The sequence below is a fragment of the Perognathus longimembris genome, chromosome 11 (assembly GCF_023159225.1).
Source record: "Perognathus longimembris pacificus isolate PPM17 chromosome 11, ASM2315922v1, whole genome shotgun sequence".
NCBI classification, from domain to species: domain Eukaryota; kingdom Metazoa; phylum Chordata; class Mammalia; order Rodentia; family Heteromyidae; genus Perognathus; species Perognathus longimembris.
Genome location: NC_063171.1, coordinates 54,637,178 through 54,658,002, shown reverse-complemented (window position 1 = coordinate 54,658,002; position 20,825 = coordinate 54,637,178). Strand labels below are relative to the sequence as shown.

The 20,825-nt window shown below is 43.7% G+C and overlaps 1 protein-coding gene across 1 annotated transcript; it reads left to right on the top strand.

Moving 5' to 3' along the window:
- The first annotated feature begins 18,684 nt into the window (after positions 1 to 18,684).
- On the top strand, positions 18,685 to 19,764 carry G0s2 (G0/G1 switch 2). The gene is made up of 2 exons (XM_048357193.1): positions 18,685 to 18,881; positions 19,057 to 19,764. The coding sequence occupies exon 2, from the start codon at positions 19,098 to 19,100 to the stop codon at positions 19,413 to 19,415; it is 318 nt and encodes a 105-aa protein (XP_048213150.1). The 5' UTR covers positions 18,685 to 18,881; positions 19,057 to 19,097; the 3' UTR covers positions 19,416 to 19,764.
- The last annotated feature ends 1,061 nt before the right edge of the window (positions 19,765 to 20,825 follow it).

The following is a 20,825-nucleotide window of genomic DNA, read 5'->3' as shown; positions in this document are numbered from 1 at the left end:
AAACCTAGATCACTTCTTGCCCCTGAAAAGTCCTAAAAACATAGACAATGAGACCTTTGCAAATCACAGCCAGAAAGAAAATAGTCCTGTGTGCCACTTCAGTTTTCTAAAAGAAAAACTATTCAGAGAAGATTCTGGTACTTTTAGTTTGACCAAGACTTTGACTTTCAAAGTTTCATGTCCTAGGAAACTGGAACTGTTGGCCCCTCTAGTTTTCCATCAGTATTTCCTCTTATCTCTTGAAAGAGTCATGTCTAGTCACTCGGTAAACACTGCATATAGACACACTATCACCTAGAGTGGACTGTGGGCCTTGTGCCTGGATGCAGGCTCTGGCTGCTCTACCACAGTGAGTTCACATTCTTGCTACTAGAGCCATGGGCTTTCCCTCTGACACGTAACAGACCTCCAAAACTAATGAGCAGAAAGTGGAGGTATGGCTCAAGTGGTACAGCAGCAGCCTGAGTAAAAGAAAAAAACAAGTGAGAGTGTAAAGCCCTGAGCTCAAGCCCCAGTAACCTCACACAAATGAGGGGGGGGGGGGGAAAGCCATGAAGAGATTGAGCTACCATAATGCTACATTAGGAGAACAAATCTTGTAAAGAAACCGATCAGGAAATCCTTTGACAAGTAAATAACTTTTACAATGTTGCTCTATCTAATTCACTGCTTCAATGTTTTGTCCAGCTTAGACTTTTGTATTCGATTAAAATGTCTTCCCAAAAGAACTATATATGAGCCAAAATATATGAACCAAAACCTTGACATTACATACACAAGACTGGAAGCTACTTCAAAAATTGCTCTAGTGCCTTCTTTGGTGTCTTATACTTAAGGCTTCATAATTTCAGTAAAAAGAATTTATAGTTCAGGGACATTATAATTCACCAGATAGAACATCTGTTTATGCATCATTTGACTCCAACAGGAAAGTTTACACAAATTGTCTAACCTACACTTCTCTGTTACTTAAACAAAAGCAAGTGTTCCACCTGCTGTAGAAAACACTGAAAATTGTCAGAAACCAGATTTAAACAAAACGAAGTGACTTACCAAAAGCCACATGGGCAATTAATGGAAGCCCAGGACACAGAGGTCAGATCTCTTGACCCCACCTCTAGTCTTTCTACAGCTCTGTTCAGCCACCAAACATTTTGGGTTTGAAAATGGACATTCTCATTGCTTTTTTTATTTTTTATTTTATTTTATTTTTTTTTGGCCAGTCCTGGGCCTTGGACTCAGGGCCTGAGCACTGTCCCTGGCTTCTTCCCGCTCAAGGCTAGCACTCTGCCACTTGAGCCACAGCGCCGCTTCTGGCCGTTTTCTGTATATGTGATGCTGGGGAATCGAACCTAGGGCCTCGTGTATCCGAGGCAGGCACTCTTGCCACTAGGCTATATCCCCAGCCCTATTCTCATTGCTTTTAAGAAGCTACCAATAGTCTCTGTCATCTACTTTTTTTATTAAATTGGAATTATTGTGCTTTGTAGAACACATTAACAAAAGATTTCAACTGTTACTGTGTTTTGTGTGTTTTAAACCATCGATCATACTTTGCTATTTAAGTTCTTATTTATTACAATGTTTTAAAAAAGTTAAGCCAGGAGCCAAGGGCTCATGCTTGTAATCCTAGCAACTTGAGAAGGTGAGGTTTTAGGATTACAGTTTGAATTAACCAGCAAAAAGCTGAAACTGGAGCCGTGGGTGGAGTGGTAGAATACTATCCTTAAGCAAGAAAAGCTAAGGGACTGCTCTTTTCTGAGCTCAATCCCTGGGCTCAAGGACTGGCAAATGTTGGCTTTGAGGCCTAGAAAACCTGGTAACAATAGTGCATGGGAATAAAAACTCTCCCAAGAGAAAGAACTAGGAAGGTCTTGGGTGAATGGTGGCTCATCAGAGCAAAGCAGCCTTCCGTGTAGCAGATGGGAGAGAAAAGAGCATGCCAGCATGGCTTTGGTCTGGAGCCAACTCCACTACTGCAGTTGGCCCTGTGGTCGACTCTTCTAGGCCAACTCTGACCCTATTGACACCTAAACTACTATGTTTATTTCAAGTTATGTACTGTTAAAACAGGTTTCCTCCATCTTGAATCTGTGCCATTCTTTAAATACGTGAGCACACACACACATGTGCACACACATACCTTTGCACTTGTGTCTGCTACGTTTTGTTAGTTTTGGCTCATGGTCTGTTTGCTATGAGTTGCATTTGGTGTGGACTTTGTCCTGCCCTCTTCTATCATCTCCAGCTTAAAATCAACCACGTCTCAGGTACTCAGAGTCGAGTTGCAAAAGTTACCTTTTAGGTCAGGTCATACAGCCCCCCCTTCACACACGTGCACTGACCTATCTGCAACTCTGGCCACTCTCTGACCTAACCGATCATTTCCACCTGTCTATTCTACCCTCTCTGCAATATCCTAATCCAAGACTTAGTCTGATTCCAAAATCAGTAGTAGCTTCTCTGTTCATTTCTTTTTAAATCCTTCTTTTCTGTTAAATTCTTCCAAAATGTTGACAGCAGAACTTAGCTAACCCGTTCAATCATCAGTCTTCCTCCCCCCACCCCCAAGTAAATCCATTTTGTAAATATCTCAAATTATCACGGTTGAGTTTATTTAAAGTTTTCTGGCTGCTGACAGGACTCAAACTCAGAATCCCGACACCCTCACTTGGCACTTTGCTTCTCAAGCTATGCCTCCAGTGTGCCTTCCTTTTAGTTGGTTAAAGATGGTGTCCCACAGAGCTTTCTGCCCAGGCTGGATTTGAACTGGGCTAATTCAAGTCTCATCATCCTGAGAAGATAGGATTATAGCCATGAGCCACAAGGGTCTATCTTTCTTTCAACCTTTAATTGTTTTGTGAGATGTCTTCAAATGTGGAATGTAAATTCATCAATGTCAAAACATTTTATCAGGGGCTGGGGATATGGCCTAGTGGCTAGAGTGCCTGCCTCCTATTTATGAGGCCCTGGGTTCAATTCCCCAGCACCACATATACAGAAAATGGCCAGAAGTGGCACTGTGGCTCAAGTGTCAGAGTGTTTGCCTTGTGCAAAAAGAAGCCAGGGACAGTGCTCAGTCCCTGAGTCCTAGCCCCAGGACTGGCCAAAAATAAATAAATAAATAAAACATTTTAGCCGTTTGTAACATTGTGTTTACAAAGAGTAGATACTCAACAAACAGTAATTTATTACCATAGATTCTTGGGATAGAGGAAACTCTAACATAAAAAGATAGGGCTAGTATAATATGATTCCATGACTATTACCCTCTAACTCTCTCTCTCAAAATCCCTTCTCCTACTAAGGAAAAAAAATAGAGTTTGGTAAAATCCATGATGAGCTGACCCACTCACCAGTGGAATTAATTCTAAGCCTACAAAGCCTTGAGTTGAATACCAATCTCCTACCCTGTCTTTATCACTGCTGTTTTAGGTTGGGAAGACCAGGATTGACGCTAACTTTGTATTCAGAACTGAAATACTTACAGGGCTAGGCTATGGACCCTGGCACTACAGATATTAAGACTCAGCTCTTAACCTTGAGTAATAGAGAAAGGATCATGTGGATCTAAAGAAGAGATAGGCACAGGTTGATAGAGACTCTTAAGATGCAAAAGTTGCTACACATGTGTTAAGATTCCCTGTTTCTCTCAAAGTATCAAGGTACGTGTGAAGCAGAAGGTCTGTCAGTTGCTGCTCATCTCTGTGCTGTCAGTAATAATGTGTCTGCCTATTGGGAGTTTCTGGCCCATCCCAACCCTTGACCAATGAGTGCTAAGCCTAATGTAGTATAATAAAAACCCTCTTTCCAAAGTCAAATGCAGTCTTTCTCCAAGTCAAGGAATATTCATTTCTCTAAGCCTAGGGATCAGTGGTGTTCCAGAGACAAACATGAGCAAGGAGCAAAACCTCTCTTCTACAGTCCTTCAACATGTCCAACCTGCTGGATTCTGGGGGCTTCTTCCTGAGTCTCTGATGATGCCCATTATCTCTGCAGTTCTAAGGACATGGATCTGGGATCTGAATTCTCCCAGCAAGTCAGTCTACACCCACCCCTCATACCAACACACACACACACACACATACACACCACACACACACACACACACACACACACACACACACACACACACACACACACTCCTCTCCGGCTTCTATCTTTCTGTCTGATTCTCATCCTCATGGCCTGGACTTTTCTTCCAGGTGATCTCTTCTCAGCAGATCCTTCTGACTTTTAACCTAAAAACACAAAAACGTTCAAGACCATTCATTCACTCAACAAATATTTATTGCACGCCCATCCAATGCCAGGCGCACAGTAACATAGTAATAAACAAGCCAAGCACAATAAACAATCCTGTCTCATGGGACACAGATATTAAGCACATAATTACCAAATGCTTTATTAATTCTGCAACCAGAGTTACCCCAACTTCTTTTGCCATCCTAACATCCATCTTTCCTCCACTAGGCCAATAACAATAACTCTGGGAATTCTAAGACTAGATGCTTACATATCAATTCACTCCAGTTGTTGCTTCCTTCAAACACTTCTAGCTTGCTTATAACTATTTTTTTTGCTGGCCCCCATCCCTCCAACCTAGTTTATTCCCCAGAACAAAGCCTGAACACCCACTCTTTTTTCCATTCTCCATAAAACAAAACTCAGATCCACTGGGTTTAAGAAACATTAGTGAGAGCCAGACTTGGTAACTCAGACTTGTAATCCCAGATAAGTGAGAGATGGAGATCGGAGGGTTGAGGTCCAAGGCCAGGTCAGACAAAAGCATGAAACCCTACCTGGAAAAATAAAGCATAAAGGGCTTGGACTATGGTTCAGGTGTTCTTGCCTAGCATGCATAGCTCTGAATTCAAACTCGAGTACCTTCAAAATGAAGGTAGAGGTAAGAAGATACTTTACAGAAAACGTGGACATGCCACAGGGAAATTATGAACTAAAAACAAATGTTCTCTTTTCCTCAAATGCATACAATGTTAGAGTATATTTCTGCTGCTGTTAGAGTACATTTCCTTGCCTCTGAGTGTTTGGTTGCTGAACCCAGAGCCCTTCTCCTTTAAAGGAACCCTCTGCAGTATGGCTTCGTACATAGTAACAGTCTAGGCTGGGCAATCTGCTTTGAGATACATTTGCTTACTATCTGTCATACATCAGCCTGAATTCAGTCTGGAAACATGAATTAAGTACTCAATTTGTTCCAGACATGGTGCTAGGTGAAGAGAATTTGGTAGTATATAAAAGAGACAAGACCTTGCCTTCACAGAAGAGATAAAGAAGCAAGTAAACTCAAAACTGAATCTGACAATCAAAAATTTCCATGCAAAGAAATACTTTTTTAATCTGGATGATACGATAGCTGGGAGGGGGGCAGAGGTAGGGGAACTCTTTTTAAAAGGAGAAGGATGAGAAGGTCTCTGAGGAGGTAACATTTGAGATCAGCTAAACTTAACATATTTAAAGTGGCTAAACTTAACATATTTAAAGTAACAACAAAGTAAAGGGCACCAAAATTCCTAAATTTTTGTTTTTAGTATTTCACAAAAGAGAAGAATTAGCACCTTTTTTAAAAAATGCACTCTATACATATTTTAAAGTTTAATATTGCTTTTCCTTTATATGTTAGGGATTAGGACCTTTAAACTTATACTCATCATTTAAATAATATCAGAAAGGGTTATTCCAAGCAGAGGAAGAGAAAGCACAAAACATTCTGTTTTGTCTGTCCTATGGTGGAACATAATGTGGCTTATTTTATGAGTAGAAAGAAAGGATGAAAACATGAGCAAGACCAGTAATTGAATAAAGATAGGAGGAATAGGCAAGGTTAAGGGCTGGTTCTCAATCCTACTTATATAGAATCCCTTGCTATGTTTTTAAAATTCCTGGTCCTAAGGCTCTATGCCAAGACATCTAAGGAGCTTGGGATGGAGCTGGAAAATTGGTATGTTTTTCAGTTCTTCAGGGGATTTTATTATGCTGCAAGGGTAAAGAATTGTCATGAGGCTTTGTGACTAGCCAGAGAGACACAGCGTTACATGGTGCAAAACATGGATCCCAGAAACAGACAGTCCAATTTGAATCCCAACTGCTGCTGATCCCTTACTTAAGCCTTTTATTCCTAGGTTTCTCCCTCTGAAAAATGAGGATGATAGTTCATCTGTCTTGAAGAGTTGTTTGTTGGGTGAAGGGCCATATATATAATGGCATATCTGTCCAGCCTGAAGGCAGTGGAAGTAGAGAGAAGTAGACATATCAAATCATCTATTATCCATTTGGAAGTAGAACTGACAGGATCTTGTCCCTAGTCACCAAAAAAAAAAAGGAAAAGAAAGGATGAGAAAGAAAGATATGGGGAAGAAGGGAATAAAAGATGGTTTCTAGCAATTCAGTGGAAAGTGATGCTGTTTCCCAAGATGGGAAATTAACACGACTTGAAGAAAAAAAATAAGGATTTTCATTTAGTGTGTATTGTGTGAAAGGTAGCTATTAGATATCCAAAAAGAGATACCAACTAAATGGAGGCCCAGAACTCAAGACATGTAAATTTCAGAGCCATTAGATTATAGAATTGTGTTATCCAATACAGTAGCTACTAGTTACCATATAGCGTTACTTAATTTAAATTTTAAAAGTAATTAATTAGTTCATCAGTCATAAGTATTCGATAGCTACATGTAGCTTGCAGCTACCACATTGGGTAGCACAGATAAGAAACATTTCCATTGCTGAGGATACTTCTTTAGGAAGCACCGAGAGACTCTCAAACCAGGCACCACGAAAAACCATCTCGAAAGTAGCTCACAATTCTGGGAACACATGAAAACCAACTCAGGAACTCAGACTCAGTTCCTCTGTAGGATCACCACATCTTGGTAGCTGTTTAAAAAGTTCCTAGTGCTGGGTGATGATGGTCCATGCCTGAAATTCTAATTGTTCAGGAGATGAGATCTGAGTATGAAGGTTCAAAACCAGTCTGGGCAGACCATGAGACTCTTATCTCTAAGTAACCAGCAAAAGAGCTGGGCTGGAGGTACAGTTCAAGTGCTAAAGCACTAGTCAAGAATTTGAAAAATAGAAGTGAGAACATGAGGCCCTGAGACCAAGCCTAGCTATTGCAATGATTCTAAAGCAGCAGCACTGAAAAATACTAACCATTCAAAGAGAGATCACAAGCCGGTTGGGAGAATTCCAACAGTAAGAGCGGTAGACTCCCAACTTTGGCTGCACATTGAATCAACATCAATCTAATTCACATGAATCACCTGTGGAACTTTAAGAACTACGGATGCCCAGGAGTTCCTTGGATGAGTTTCTCATTTAACTGGTCTGGTGTCCAATCTGTTCATAATATTTTAAAGCTTTCTCCATCAAAGGTTGCTAACTAATGATTGACAAAAACAAAGACCTAAGATTAAGAAATGAATACAATATGATAATTTTAAAAAAACAGGAAGGTGTGATATCTTTGAAACAAAGAAAAAGTTTTCATAGGAGAAACAAATTATCATTAACTATTAAATGTTACAATCTTGGTAGAGGAGTAGAAACTCAGTGGGACCAGACAGAACAGTGATGGGTAGATGAATGGATTAGCACAGTTGTCGTAGAGTGTTGCTAATAAGCAGGTTTATCTATGAAGAGAAGCAAAACATTCTAGCAATAGCCAAATAGTGATGTGGGTCATCGATTAATTATTTTGTTTTGTTTATTTATTTATTTGCTTTTCCAAGGGGGGATTTGTTAGCATTTCCCTAGCCTCAGGTCCTCAGCTCCTCCCATAGCCCCCAGATCCACCCATACCTAATGAGCCACTCCTACTCACTACCTATCTACTTCCCCTTTACCCCCAGAGAGAGAAGCTGCCACCTGGATAAGGTGCAGACGCCATGTAGCTCCCGCTCCCGTGGGAACTATGGCCCCACTAATAAACCTCCTTATGAACCTTCTTCTCCTGTCTGTGATTATCTCCGCATGGTCCTCTGGGATGGCCGATACCTATGCTTTCAGGATTAAATCTAGGATTTCACTCATGTTAGGTAAGTCGTACTCAATCACTGAGCTACACTCCCAGCCCCAGAAGCCCAGATTTTAAAAAAGAAAGATATTAGAGTATGTTTTTATGGGCTAATAATGTAGAAAATGATGATGCAGGAGAGTGGAAAGGTCGATCTGAAAGTTGAATTCATATCTAAAATATCTACCCAGTGTTAGAAGCTGAATGAACAAATTCCTGTGTGGAAGCACTAAATGCTGGTGTGGATGCATTTGGAGATGAGGCCTCAAAGAAGGTACTTACAATTAAATGAGATCATAAGACTGGGATTCTGATCCAATAGAATTAGTGTTCTTATAAGACAAAACACCAGAGAATCCATCATCCCATCTCCTCTCCCTTCCTCTCTCCCACTATGAGAGGATACAGGGAGAAGATAGCCAGCCATCTGCAAGTTAGAAAGAGGATTCCACTAGACAACAGATTGACCAAAATCTTGATCTTGAATTTCCAGCCTCCAGAACCATAAGGAAAGTGGATTTTGTTTAAGTCACTCATTCTGTAGTATTATATCAGCCCAAGAAGATTATATACCCATCTCCCTTTCTTGCTCCAGACTTACTCAGAATTTAATTCTCATTAGCCTATGCAAATTGGCTTAGCTTGTTCAGGCCGCTAGAATAAAGTACATGACTTATAAACTACAGAAAATTATTTTTTCACAGTTGTAGGTGTTGAGAAATCCAAGATCAAGACACCATTAGAGGGCTGGGAATATGGCCTAGTGGCAAGAGTGCTTGCCTCCTATACATGAAGTCTTGGGTTCGAATCCCCAGCACCACATATATAGAAAACAGCCAGATGTGGTGCTGTAGCTCAAGTGGCCTTGAGCAAAAAGAAGCCAGGGACAGTGCTCAGGCCCTGAGTTCAAGGCCCAGAACTGGCAAAAGGACAAAACAAAAAACAAAACAAACAAACAAAATAGACACCATTAGATATAGTGAGATCTGGTATCAGGTAAAAATTTGTTTTCTGCCTCAAAGATGGCGCCTTCCACCTGTATCCAATGAGGTAGAAGGAGCCAAAGAGCTCCTGAGCCTTCCTTCCTACAGGTATTAATCACATTCTTGAGGGTTCCACTGTCATAATTTAATCACTATGTGATAACCCCAGTGCATCTGGGATTAAATATTATCATATGAATAGGGGTATATATTGTACCAGTGGTTTGGAAACTTGATTTTGTATCCATTTTGCCTAAAGAACTGTTTAAAACACAGATGGTAGGCCCCCATCCGGAATTTCTAATTCTATGGGCTTGGGGTAGATCCCAAGAATCTGCATTTATAACATGTTTTCAGGTGTTGCTGTTGCTGCTACTAGTTTTAAGGAGAATCTTTGAGACTCACTGGTCTAAGCGTATGGTACCAGTCCTTTTTTTCATCTGTTGTCAGGTATGGAAACGCAACCCAGTTCTGAACAATGGAGAGGAATGTCTAGGGGATTCTAGGTATCAAAGAACAGAATTACAACAGTTTGGTTCAAATATTTTAATTGGCTTTCTTTTTTATTCCAGAATCTGGCAACAGTTAATGCCATAAAATGGATTAAGTGTACCAATAAACTGAACAGAAGAAGTTGGGCTAACAGGCAGGGGAAAAAAAGTAGGAACAAAGAGCAAAGGTGGATCAGGGTTCTGAAAGTTACTTTTCTTGTAAGGCAGGGACAAGAAAATGAACAAAGGATAAAACCACTGTTTAGTTTTCATCACGTTACTTCCTTTATAAAAGGATTAAAACAAAGGTAACTTCATTATCATGCCAGGTGAAAAGTGGCCTGCCTGGGGAAAGTGACTGCTATCTTTCTAATCTTGATTTCTCTGAAGGCCAGATAAGCAGATAAATTTCAAGGAGGTCAGATGCAATTCTTAGCATGAGTGACTCCATTTTGATTTGTAGCCTGGTCTTCTGATGCCCAGTGTAGGAGCCCAGTCTAAAATAATGGCCTCCTGGAATTTTTAATTCCACATAGGAAAGATTACCCTAGTGATAAAATAGTAAGAGTGGCTAAAGGCATGGCTCATGTGGTAGAGTGCTTGCTTAGCAAGCTCAATACCCTGAATTCAAACCTCAGTATGAGATGATAGATAGATAGTTATGTAGAGAGCTAGATATCAATCTATCTTTCTTCTTTCATCAGATTATTACCATCTGGAATCTGATGACTGAGATTGGACAGCTACCCTGAAATGGTGGGAGCTAGACTCCTCCATGTTGACGGTACCCTAATAGAAAGAGGAAATGAATCTGGACTCTTCAGAAAATCAAGCTAATGAACTAGTCAATCCTAGAATCCATGTCTTGGGAAATAATACACTTTTTATTGCTGAGGTGATTTTGAAGTATATTTTGTTACTTGTAACTCACAGCTTAACTCACTCGCTGACTCCCAGAACCTGAAACAAATGATCCAGGATGAGAAGAAATGGAAGCTGTGCATAAGAAGTATCAGGGATTTTTCTTTCTTTTTTTTTTTTCAATTTTTTATTATCAAACTGATGTACAGAGAGGTTACAGTTTCATACGTTAGGCATTGGATATACATTTCTTGTACTGTTTGTTACCTCGTCCCTCATTCCCCACCCCCTCCTCCCCCTTTCCCTTTCCCCCCATGAGGTGTTCACTTACACCAAACAGTTTTGCAAGTATTGCTTTTGTAGTTTGTCTTTTTTTACCCTGTGTCTCTCGAGTTTGGTATTCCCTTTCAATTTCCTAGTTCTAATACCAGTATACACGGTTTCTAATATACTCAGGTAAGATTACAGAGATAGTGTAGATACAACCACAGGAAGGTGATACAAGAACATCATCAATAGTAGAAGCTACAGATACACATGGGACACTGAAAGTAGTTACAACTGTGATATAACAATCGTTTCCATAACATGGAGTTCCTTTCACTTAGCATCATCTCATGTGATCATAAGGGTATAGCTATTGGGCTCTTGTGATCCTCTGCTATGACTAGCCTAAACCTGTGCTAATTATTCCCAATAAGAGAGACCATAGAGTCCGTGATTCTTTGGGTCTGGCTCACTTCACTTAGTATAATTTTTTCCAAGTCCTTCCATTTCCTTATCTTTCTGTTAGAGGCATAAAATTCCATTGTGTATATGTACCACATTTTCCTGATCCATTTGTCTACTGAGGGGCATCTGGGTTGGTTCCAGATTCTAGCTATGACAAATTGCACTGCGATGAACATTGTTGTGCTGGTGGCTTTACTGTGATTTTGTTTGTGGGTTTTTTTTGATAGATACCCAAAAGTGGGGCTGCTGGGTCATAGGGGAGTTCTATATTTAGCCTTCTGAGGAATCTCCATACTGCTTGCCAGAGTGGCTGAACCAGTTTACATTCCCACCAACAATGAAGTAGGGTTCCATCAGGGATTTTTCTTCAATGTCAATGTAAGAGAAAATAGACCTGAGCTAGAGGCCAACTGTGAAACCATACTAAGAGGTGAAGAGATCATGCATTTTGCTGCTTAAAATACATCAGTGCTTCCCATTGTCTATCAGTCTAAGAAAAATTGATAGTTGTACAGCAGTTTTAAACACCCCAGTAAACTATGTATTTTTCTCCTTCTGAGAACACTACAGGCAATAGGTAAATAGACAAATAAACCTTCGAACAAAATGGAAAACAAGACAGACAGCCCTACCCTCATGGAGCATTCAGTCACACACTGAAGACAGACAACAGTGTTAAGAAAAGAACAATGAGGTGTCTTGGGAAGGTGTAGCAAGGGTGCTAGCCTCACCTCTGTGGGAGGAAAGTTCTCTCTGAGGAAGTGAGAAGACACAGACACTTGAAAAATGAATAAGAGGCAGCAGACAGGATGGAAAGCAGTCATAGTCAATAGCTAGCTAAGAAGTAAAAGGACAAGTCTTGGTTGTTCACGTGAGAGGAAAGTAAATGACAGACCCAGGCTCCAGACCTCAGCCAGCAGGGGAAGGATGGTGAAACTTAGATTTGGAAAGCTGATAGTAAAAACTACAGGGTGGAACAGTCAAATTTAGCTTTAGACATGCTAAGTTTGATCTCTGCATAACATGCAAGTTTAAAATGCAGGATAGGCAGGGGGCTATGTAGTTCTAATATTCAGATCTTTGTCTATGAAGAGGCAGCAATAGAAACCCCAAGTAGTAAACTAAATCACCTAGAGAGGAGATAAAGAACAAAAAGAGATACTCTAGGGTTGAGTCTTGAGAAACTCTGCCATGTATAAGGCAGACAAAAAAGAAAACATGCTGGGAAATGGGTTTGGAGGAAAATTAAGAGAATATGATATCACAGAGGCCAGGGGGAATGGGTTTCTAGAAGGAAGTAATAGTCTCCAGTTCCTAAGCAGGTGATGATTTACATATTTGTGCATTATCTGGCTCCTACCTACTATTTCCTCCTCATTTCTAGCTTTCCAAAAACTCTTTCTTGGGCTGGGAATGTGACTTAGTGGTAGAATGCTTGCCTAGCATGCATGAAGCCCTAGGTTCCATTCCTCAGTACCACCAGAAGTGATGCTGTGGCTCAAGTGGTAGAGTGCTAGCCTTGAGCAAAGGAAGCTCAGGGACAGTGCCCAGGCCCTGAGTTCAAGCCCCAGGACTGGCAAAAAGAAAAACAAAACCAACTCTTTATGCCCCAACACCAGTCTGGCCTAACTGCAATTGTGCAAATGCTTTTTTGTGAGTCTTCCCCATTTCACAGGTAGCCCCCTCTTGTTCAAGGCATCCTTCAACCCTGAGCACTGCTCTCTTCCAGAGTCTCCTGGTAAACATTGTCCATCCTTTAACATGCTGAAGAGCCCAGGACTCATTCGCTATTAGGCCTTCTTTGACCACCTACTCCCCAAATGGAATCAACAGATTTCTCATTTTACTCTCATTGTTTACCTGTCATATTCTACCACTGTGTGTCTCCTAGCATAGTGTAATAAGATGTTTGTGAGTCTGTGTCCTCTAGCTATCAGCTTTTTTTCTTTATGCTAGATAACTAGGTCTTGAACTCAGGGCCTTGCACCCTTACTTGGCTTTTTGTCAAGGCAGGCACCCTATCACTTGGGGCAAGCTCTCTTGCCACTAGGCCATATCCCCAGCCCCCCCTACCACTTGAGCCACACCTTTACTTCAGCTTTTTTCTGGTTAATTCTTTGAATGCAATCCTCAGATCTCAGCTTCCTAAGTAGATAGGATTACAGGTGTGAGCCACCAGCGCTGGTAATGAAGGGCATCCTGAGGAAAAGAGTAGTTTCTATTCTGCTTTCTGTACCTACACTTAACACAGAGTTGGATTCAAGCAGTATTGTGAACCTTGCCGGAAGCTGCCTAAAATGTCACCAGGAAGTAGGTGTGTCCTGGGTTGGGACCAAGGATCATAGGAATTGCATACATGTGGCAGGTGACAAAGGGGAGTAACAGCTGGCATTTACTGATTGCTTCCTTCCTGCCAGACATCATCCAGCTGTGTATAGTGCTCTATCTCTTTCTGTCTTCACCACACCACTCCCCATGAGGGTTCTCATCACTCTCACTCTACAGATGAGGAAGTAGCGGCCAGAAGTTAAGTCTCATGTTCAAGGTCAGATTCTAATAAGTGGACGCATCAGGACTTAGAGGGACCCAAGTCTGCTCAACTCCAGAGCCCTAAACACTTAAATCCACATGGCATTCAAGCTTCAGGAAGCTTTCTGTGCTGATTCAAACTTGTATACTATTGCAACTCAGGAAATACTATACAGGCAGCAAGGGGCATGGGGTCCTAACCACACTGCTCACTACTCAGCACAAGGGGCCCGGCAACAGCCTGCCTGCTTCATTGTCTGGTAGCTTCGCTTGACCGGGAGCCATGAGGACCAAAAGCCAATGCCCATGAAGGGTCTGTTTCTCAGTAAACTGTCCCAGGGGCAGGTTGGAAGGATGTCTCATAGTGAGCCAATGAGTGCAGTGCCAGACACTAAGTTGGAAGTGGAAGTGAAAGGTGAGCAGGCTAGAGTTGAGGGAATGAAGTCAATTTGCCAGGTCTTGGGCAATTTCAGTCCCAAGGCTCGGAGCCAAGGACGGGCCGCTATGCCTAAAATAACCTCCCCCAGAGTCTTTACTGGCCATTTTGCAATCTCTACCCCCCTACTACTTTTAGGTTGACATTGATTTGGGACCCATTATATGTTATTCCATGAAAAATACAAAGATTTGTTCTTCCACAGAGACAAGGCAAGCTCACAAGAAACAATGAAACAGTTGTTTAAATCAATATACTATTCAGTGCCAACACATGTAGAAGGCACCAAAAAGGCGGCTACAGTTCACAGAAAGAAGAGATCAATGTGTGCTGGCATAGGCAGTGGAGACTTCTCAGAGCTCACAAATTTGAACTTGGTCTCCAAGAAAGAAGGAAGATAGAATAGAAATAGGACAGTATTTCAAGTAGGGACAATACTGTGTGCAACTATAAGCAATGAGAATGGCTGAGCATTTTCCTCAACAATAATGAGAAGGGATTGTTTTGGATCTTAGAAAATACTCCTCTTTTTGTGGGAGAAGAATAGGAGATACTGCCAGATATGCAGGGAAAATCAGACCAAATGAGTCCTAGCTTCCAAAAATATTAGGTTTTGAAAACCCAGCATGCACAATCTCAGAAACTATCACCTAGTTTATCAAGGTAATTAACAGTAGAAGCTGGAAGTTCAAGGGGAGATGTTTGGTAGTATTGGAAATGGATTAGAGAAGAAGGGATTTAGGGCTAAAATCTGTCCATCAAAGACCCAAATGCTTATTCAAGTATCCACTCATTTAAAGTCTGACTACATGTGAATATAATATCCATAATCCACTGGAGAAGCTATTCATTAAACCCATAGTTACCTATTGAGGAACCACCATCTGCCATTGAGTATACTAGTCACCAGGTAAAGGCCAAGTAAATAGGTAAAGGCCAAAACAAAGTTCCAGCTTTCATGAAACTCATCTGTCAATGGGACTGAAAGACAATTGAAGACCAAACCAATACTTCTATCTACATGAGATTAGGTGACAAAGAAGGACACCAAAGAGAAAGTGACAGGATGGGAAAATCAGAGAAGGCCTGGTCAAGAAACTGACACAACATTTTAGGTTCAAGAACCAATAAGTTGTGATGGCAATGCTAAGGAATAAGGATATTTAGAGAGATTAATTTCATTTGAAAGTACAGAGAAGGCAAGGAATCTTGTGTTAAGTGTGCCAAGTTTGTGACCACAGTGAATATCCACACAGACAGGACAGGAATTAAATGCTGGATAGGGGCTAGGAATGTAGCTTAGTGGTAGAGTGCTTGTCTGGCATGCATGAATCCCTGGGTTCAATTCCTCAGCACCACATAAATAGAAAAGGCCAGAAGTGGTGCTGTGGTTCAAATGGCTCAAGCAAAGTGTTAGCCTTGAGCAAAAGGAAGCCAGAGACAGTGCTCAGGTCCTGAGTTCAAGCCCCAGGACTAGAAAAAAATTAAATGCTGGATAGACTTGACAGTACTGTGGTTTGGATATGGTTGTAGTGGTGGGGAGGAGAGTTGTAATTTAATACTCATTACAATGTACCTTGAGGCAGGATTTTTGGGAGGTATTTAGGATTAGATAAAGTCATCCAGGTAAAGCCCCATGGTTGAACCTTGATGGCAAAGAAGAAGAAGAAGAAGAAGAAGAAGAAGAAGAAGAAGAAGAAGAAGAAGAAGAAGAAGAAGAAGAAGAAATTAAAAGAGACACACATAGGCGCACATACCCCTGTCTCTTGCTGGATGTATTTTATTGAGAATTCACCAGCAAGGCCATCAGCAGGTATAGCCCTTGCCTTTATACCTCTAGAACTAGAAGCCAAAATAAATCTCTTGCCTTTTAACTTACCTAATTCATGGTATTATGTTATTAGCAATAGAATATGGACTAATAGTGTAGGATGACTAGCTGTTCCATTCTTCTCACAATTGACTGCATCTTAAAAAAAAATACTCAACCCTAAGTAAAATAGACAGGTTGTTGGGCTGGGAATGTGGCTTAGTGGTAAAGTGCTTACCTAGCATGCATGAAGCCCTGGGTTCAATTCCTCAGCACCATAAAAACAGAAAAGGCCAGAAGTGGCACTGTAGCCCAAGTTGTAGAGTGCTAGCCTTGAGCAATAGAAGCTCAAGGACAGTGCCCAGGCCCTGAGTTGAAACCCCAGGACTTGGAAAAAAATAGATAGACTGTCACTCATAGCTTATTCTGACTTTCCCTCATGGCTATAGCCAGGGTCTGACCCATGTAAAGCAATAAACTGCTTTACTTCTCTAAGAGTAAATTGTCCTAGCCAAAGCACCTGTTAAGTTCCCAAACATTTCCTGGACTCTCCATCTCCTACCCAGGAACAGGGCTGTCTTTCCCCATTCAGACCTAGGCGCTCTGTTCAGAAATTCCTGGGTGTGAACTGACCCTGGACTTCTTTGTCTATGACTCCCATCACCCCCTGCCCTGGCCTAACTACCACCTAAACCAGTTACCAGTGACCTCAATCCATACCATGTGCTGCCCCCTCTGCCCAGCCCTTGATACAAGCTGGTAGAGCCTGAGGGTAAAAGCCAGATTATCAAAGAAGTGAAGAAGGATGCTCATTTTAGATGTGCTGTATGGGAAATCAACAAGAAAGGGGAACCTGAGGTGCATTGTAGCCTGTTGACCACGGAGGTTGTATGTGTATGGTTTGTGTCTTTGAGTAACCACAACACAGGAATGCTTACTGCTACTCTGTCAATTTTGGAGTTTTGTGTTCAAAGCTGGGTTGACTCACCTTTGGAAGAGAAACCAAATCAAGGCCCTTCTATCAAGAGGTACAGCACAGTCTCTCCAGGTGCCCGTTGTTTGGAACACTCGTGGGTACTGGGAAAGCTCACCAATAACTTCTGCCAATTATTAGGGAGTGCTTAAAAATTATGTGGAAGATTCAAAGAAAATGCCAAGACTGGAATTAAACTTGGCTCAGACCCTAGTTACAGACTTTCTCTGTCTGACAAGGTTCAAAGAATAATACACTGAAGACACAATGCTCCAAGAATAATCTCATTCTCCACCCACAAACCTTTACCTGAACTTCTCATAGAGGCAAAGGATAGCACTTACGGCTAATACTACTTGCTTTTATTCACTGCACTGCCTGGGAAGCAGCCTCAGACCCCCAAGAGAGGCACCCTTTCCCCTACGACTACAGGGCTCAGCCAGACTGGCTGGAAAGTCTGTTGTAAGATTGCATCAGTGACCTCTGCAATTTTCTGGCCAGTTTGATTTCCTCCCCACCCCCACCCCCTTCCCCTTTCCCCGCTTAAAGCCCTTTGGCCTATTTGCCTCCCCTTTCCCCTGTACTTTGCTAACTCAGGTATATTCATAACCAGAGATAAATTAGAGTACCCCCGCCACTCCAAACCCCTAACATCCAGCCAGGGGATAGTGTTTCAGCCTTGTCCAATCCTTAACCCTATATCTAAGTCCACCTTCTCGGGTCTTCTACTTTTTAACCCTGACTTTTCACCCAAACCCTCTACCACACCTCTGCTGTCATTTATTATACAGCTGAACCCACACAGGGGAATCATGCCCACAGGCTCAAGGGAGTGGCAGAGTGTTATTGAAGAGAACAAGAAATATTTCATTCTGGACAAGCAGATAGTTTTGTTGTTGTTGTTTTTCAACTAAGAGCCTTCTTCCATGCTTGCAACCTCCAGCCCCAAAGTTCACTTCTCAAGTGGAAGTGGGGAAAATCTGGGATATATAACTGTTCCCTAATACCTAATACGTAGAAGTACATACAGAAATACTTTGCAAGTTATCTGTGTCTCTGTCTCCGTCTCTGTCTCTGTCTCTGTCTCTGTCTCTGTCTCTGTCTCTGTCTCTCTCTCTCTCTCTCTCTCTCTCACACACACACACACACACACACACACACACACACACCTCCTACGCATAAAAGAACATCCTCCACGAATAGTTTTCTCTTCAGTGATCTACTCTAGCAGTGTATGCAACCTTTGAATGAAACCCATCAGGCAAGCAAGGGTGTGAGCCCATACCGATTTGTGTGCTGCTATTCGACTCTGTTCGACCCTCTGGCGCTCCCTCGGATCCCCTCACCCCCGTGGGAAGGTGACTGCCCAGAAGAAGAGTAGATCTGTCCCTTAGAGTCCCTAGATCTCCTCATCAGCGGGCCCTTTCAGCTTGCCCCTGCACACACGAAGGGAGGTGTGCACCCACCCACCCACCGAGGCCACTGGGAAAGAGCCGCCCTGGCTCTCTAAGTAGTGGGCGCCCCCCCTGGGCGTGGTGCCTGCGTGGGAACGGGGCTCAGCTGAGGCCCTGCCCTCCTCCCGCGCCCGCCCGTGCAGCGGCTGCCCTGTCCAGGGTCGCACCCGGCTGGGGCATGTGCAGCTCGTGGCCACCTCCCTCCCCCCCGGCCCCCCCGGCTCCCCCCCCCCCGGGCCCCAGCCGGTTCCAGTCTCCCTCTCTTCCTCATCGTCTTCCTCCCCCTCCTCCCCGCTGGCTTCTCTGGCTCGCGCAGTGCACGTTGGAGCCAGCCCGGGCCGGGAGGCGGGTCCTCCAGCCAAAGATATAAGCGGCCCGGCCGGGGCCGAGGGTGGGTGCCGGCTGTCTCCATCTGGAAGGGCTGTTGAGGAGGAGGAGGGGGAGGAGGAAGAGGAGCAGGAGGAGCAGGAGGAACAAGAGGAGAGCTCCCAGGCCGGCCGGACCCACAGAAGCAAGGCCCGACCACCCCCAGCTCGCTCTCGCTCCCTCACTGTCTCCAGCACAGGTTCTCATTCAGGTGAGGCCCCCTCCAGGGTGTGGGGTCCGCGCTCCATCCCGGGAGTGGTGGGGCGGGGGGGGGGGGGGGGGAGGGCGCCGCCCGTCCTGGGAACCCGGGAAACGTAAGCCATCCATCCTTCCTTCCTATCTCCCCGGACTGACGGCCCCCCTCGCCTGCCCGGCTCCTCCCGCAGGTCCCACGCGCTCCCCCCGCGAGCGAGCCCCGGGCTGTGCGATGGAAACGGTGCACGAGCTGCTTCCCCTGGCTAGGGAGATGCTGGCGCAGAAGCGCAAAGGCAAGCTGGTGAAGCTGTACGTGCTGGGCAGCGTGCTGGCCCTTGTAGGCGTGGTGCTGGGCCTGGTGGAGACTGTGTGCGGCCCCTTCACGGCCGCCAGCCGTCTGCGCGACGAGGAGGCCGCGGTGGCCGAGCTGCGGGACGCTCGGGAGCGACAGGCCCTCCGCGCCGCACAGCAGGCCCTGCTGCGGGAGAAAGGCCAGAAGCAGCCCGAGAGCCAGCCGTGCAGCCGGGCGGACCGGCAGCACGCCTCCTAGGAACCAGGGGGCGGGGGGACCCGAAGGGGAGGGGAGGGAGACAGGAGCCCCGGCTGGAAGCCAGCCAGCCACCCACCCGCGTCCACCCACCTTCCACGAAGATGCACCCAAAGGGGGTTGAGACTGACTCTTGCTGCCGTGCAGCACCGCGTTGTGATGACGAAGTCGAACTGTGCCTTTCTTTAAGCGATCTGAGAGTCTGTGGCTTTGCACTAGGGAGGAGGGAGAAATGCTTTTTTTTATACTTTTATTATTACTGTTGTTGTTGTTGTTGTTACTACTATGATCACCGTTTTGCATTTTGAAATAAAAAAAAAACATTTTATACTCTATCTCATCGCGTGTCTGGGATGGGACGGCAGCGGGGAGGGTGTGCACACCAGCAATGGTGCAGCTGCACACCTGGGAGCTTTTTCCAGAAGATTCCTTTTTACCGCATGTTAAGGATGGGAAGAGTGAAATGTTTTCTAAGTGTCATTCATTTGGGCATTTAAAAATCAAAAGACATATCAATTTCTGACCTAGAATGGGCAAATGGGAGATAATGGATGGATTCTTTAGAAAAGGAGGAGGGGGGAGGGGAGAGGGGGGAAGAGGAAGGAGGAGAAGAAGCCAATATTTGTCCTTGTGTGGTGCAGGTTTCCATGATTGACAAAACTTCTCCTTCTTAACTGTATTTTAATGAGAGAGAGAGAGAGAGAGAGACAGAGGGACAGAGACAGAGACAGAGACAGAGAGAAATACATAGAAGAAGAGAAGGAAAACTACCTGGTGGGATAATCAGACAGAGTGTAGCTCAAACCATCCCGCCCTCCCCCAACCCACTCATCTCCCCCAATCCCAAGAAACACTCAGATTCTGGAAGATGTTCTGAAATAAAGCAAGAAAAGACTGGCATCACAGGTGTGCGTCCTTTTCCTCCAGGGATAGGGCTTGTTCTGCGGTAATACCTAATTCCGTTGCTTCATAGACTCAGCCAACAGGCAGCCAGGGGCCAGCAGCCCGGCCTGCTACAATCCTCCTCAAATTTTTCAATGTCACCTAACCTTACCAGGTGCTGGCACATTACTCTACCACCAGCAGCTGTTGGCAGACCTAACAGTGGTTCATGTCATTGCTGCTGGTCAGGCTCGTTCCCCTAAGCTACCTTACACACATGCAGACACAGCCATGTTATTCATTCCTTCCAGCTCAGACCCTACCCAGCATTCCTAAGTGTTCAAATGCCAGCTCTCACTTATCATCCCAAAGGAAAGAGCAAAAGGAATATGGTTAATGAGGGAAAAGAAACATATTTGGAGTTTTAAAGGAAAATGATGACAACACTATTCTATCTCCTGAATGAGAACTTTGGCTCTATTAAGGTAGTATGAAATCTTAAATGTCCAAAATAGACACTAGGAGCTTACT

Bases quoted from the DNA above. Each gene is read 5' to 3' on its own strand.
- G0s2 (XM_048357193.1), top strand. From the start codon at position 19,098: ATGGAAACGGTGCACGAGCTGCTTCCCCTGGCTAGGGAGATGCTGGCG.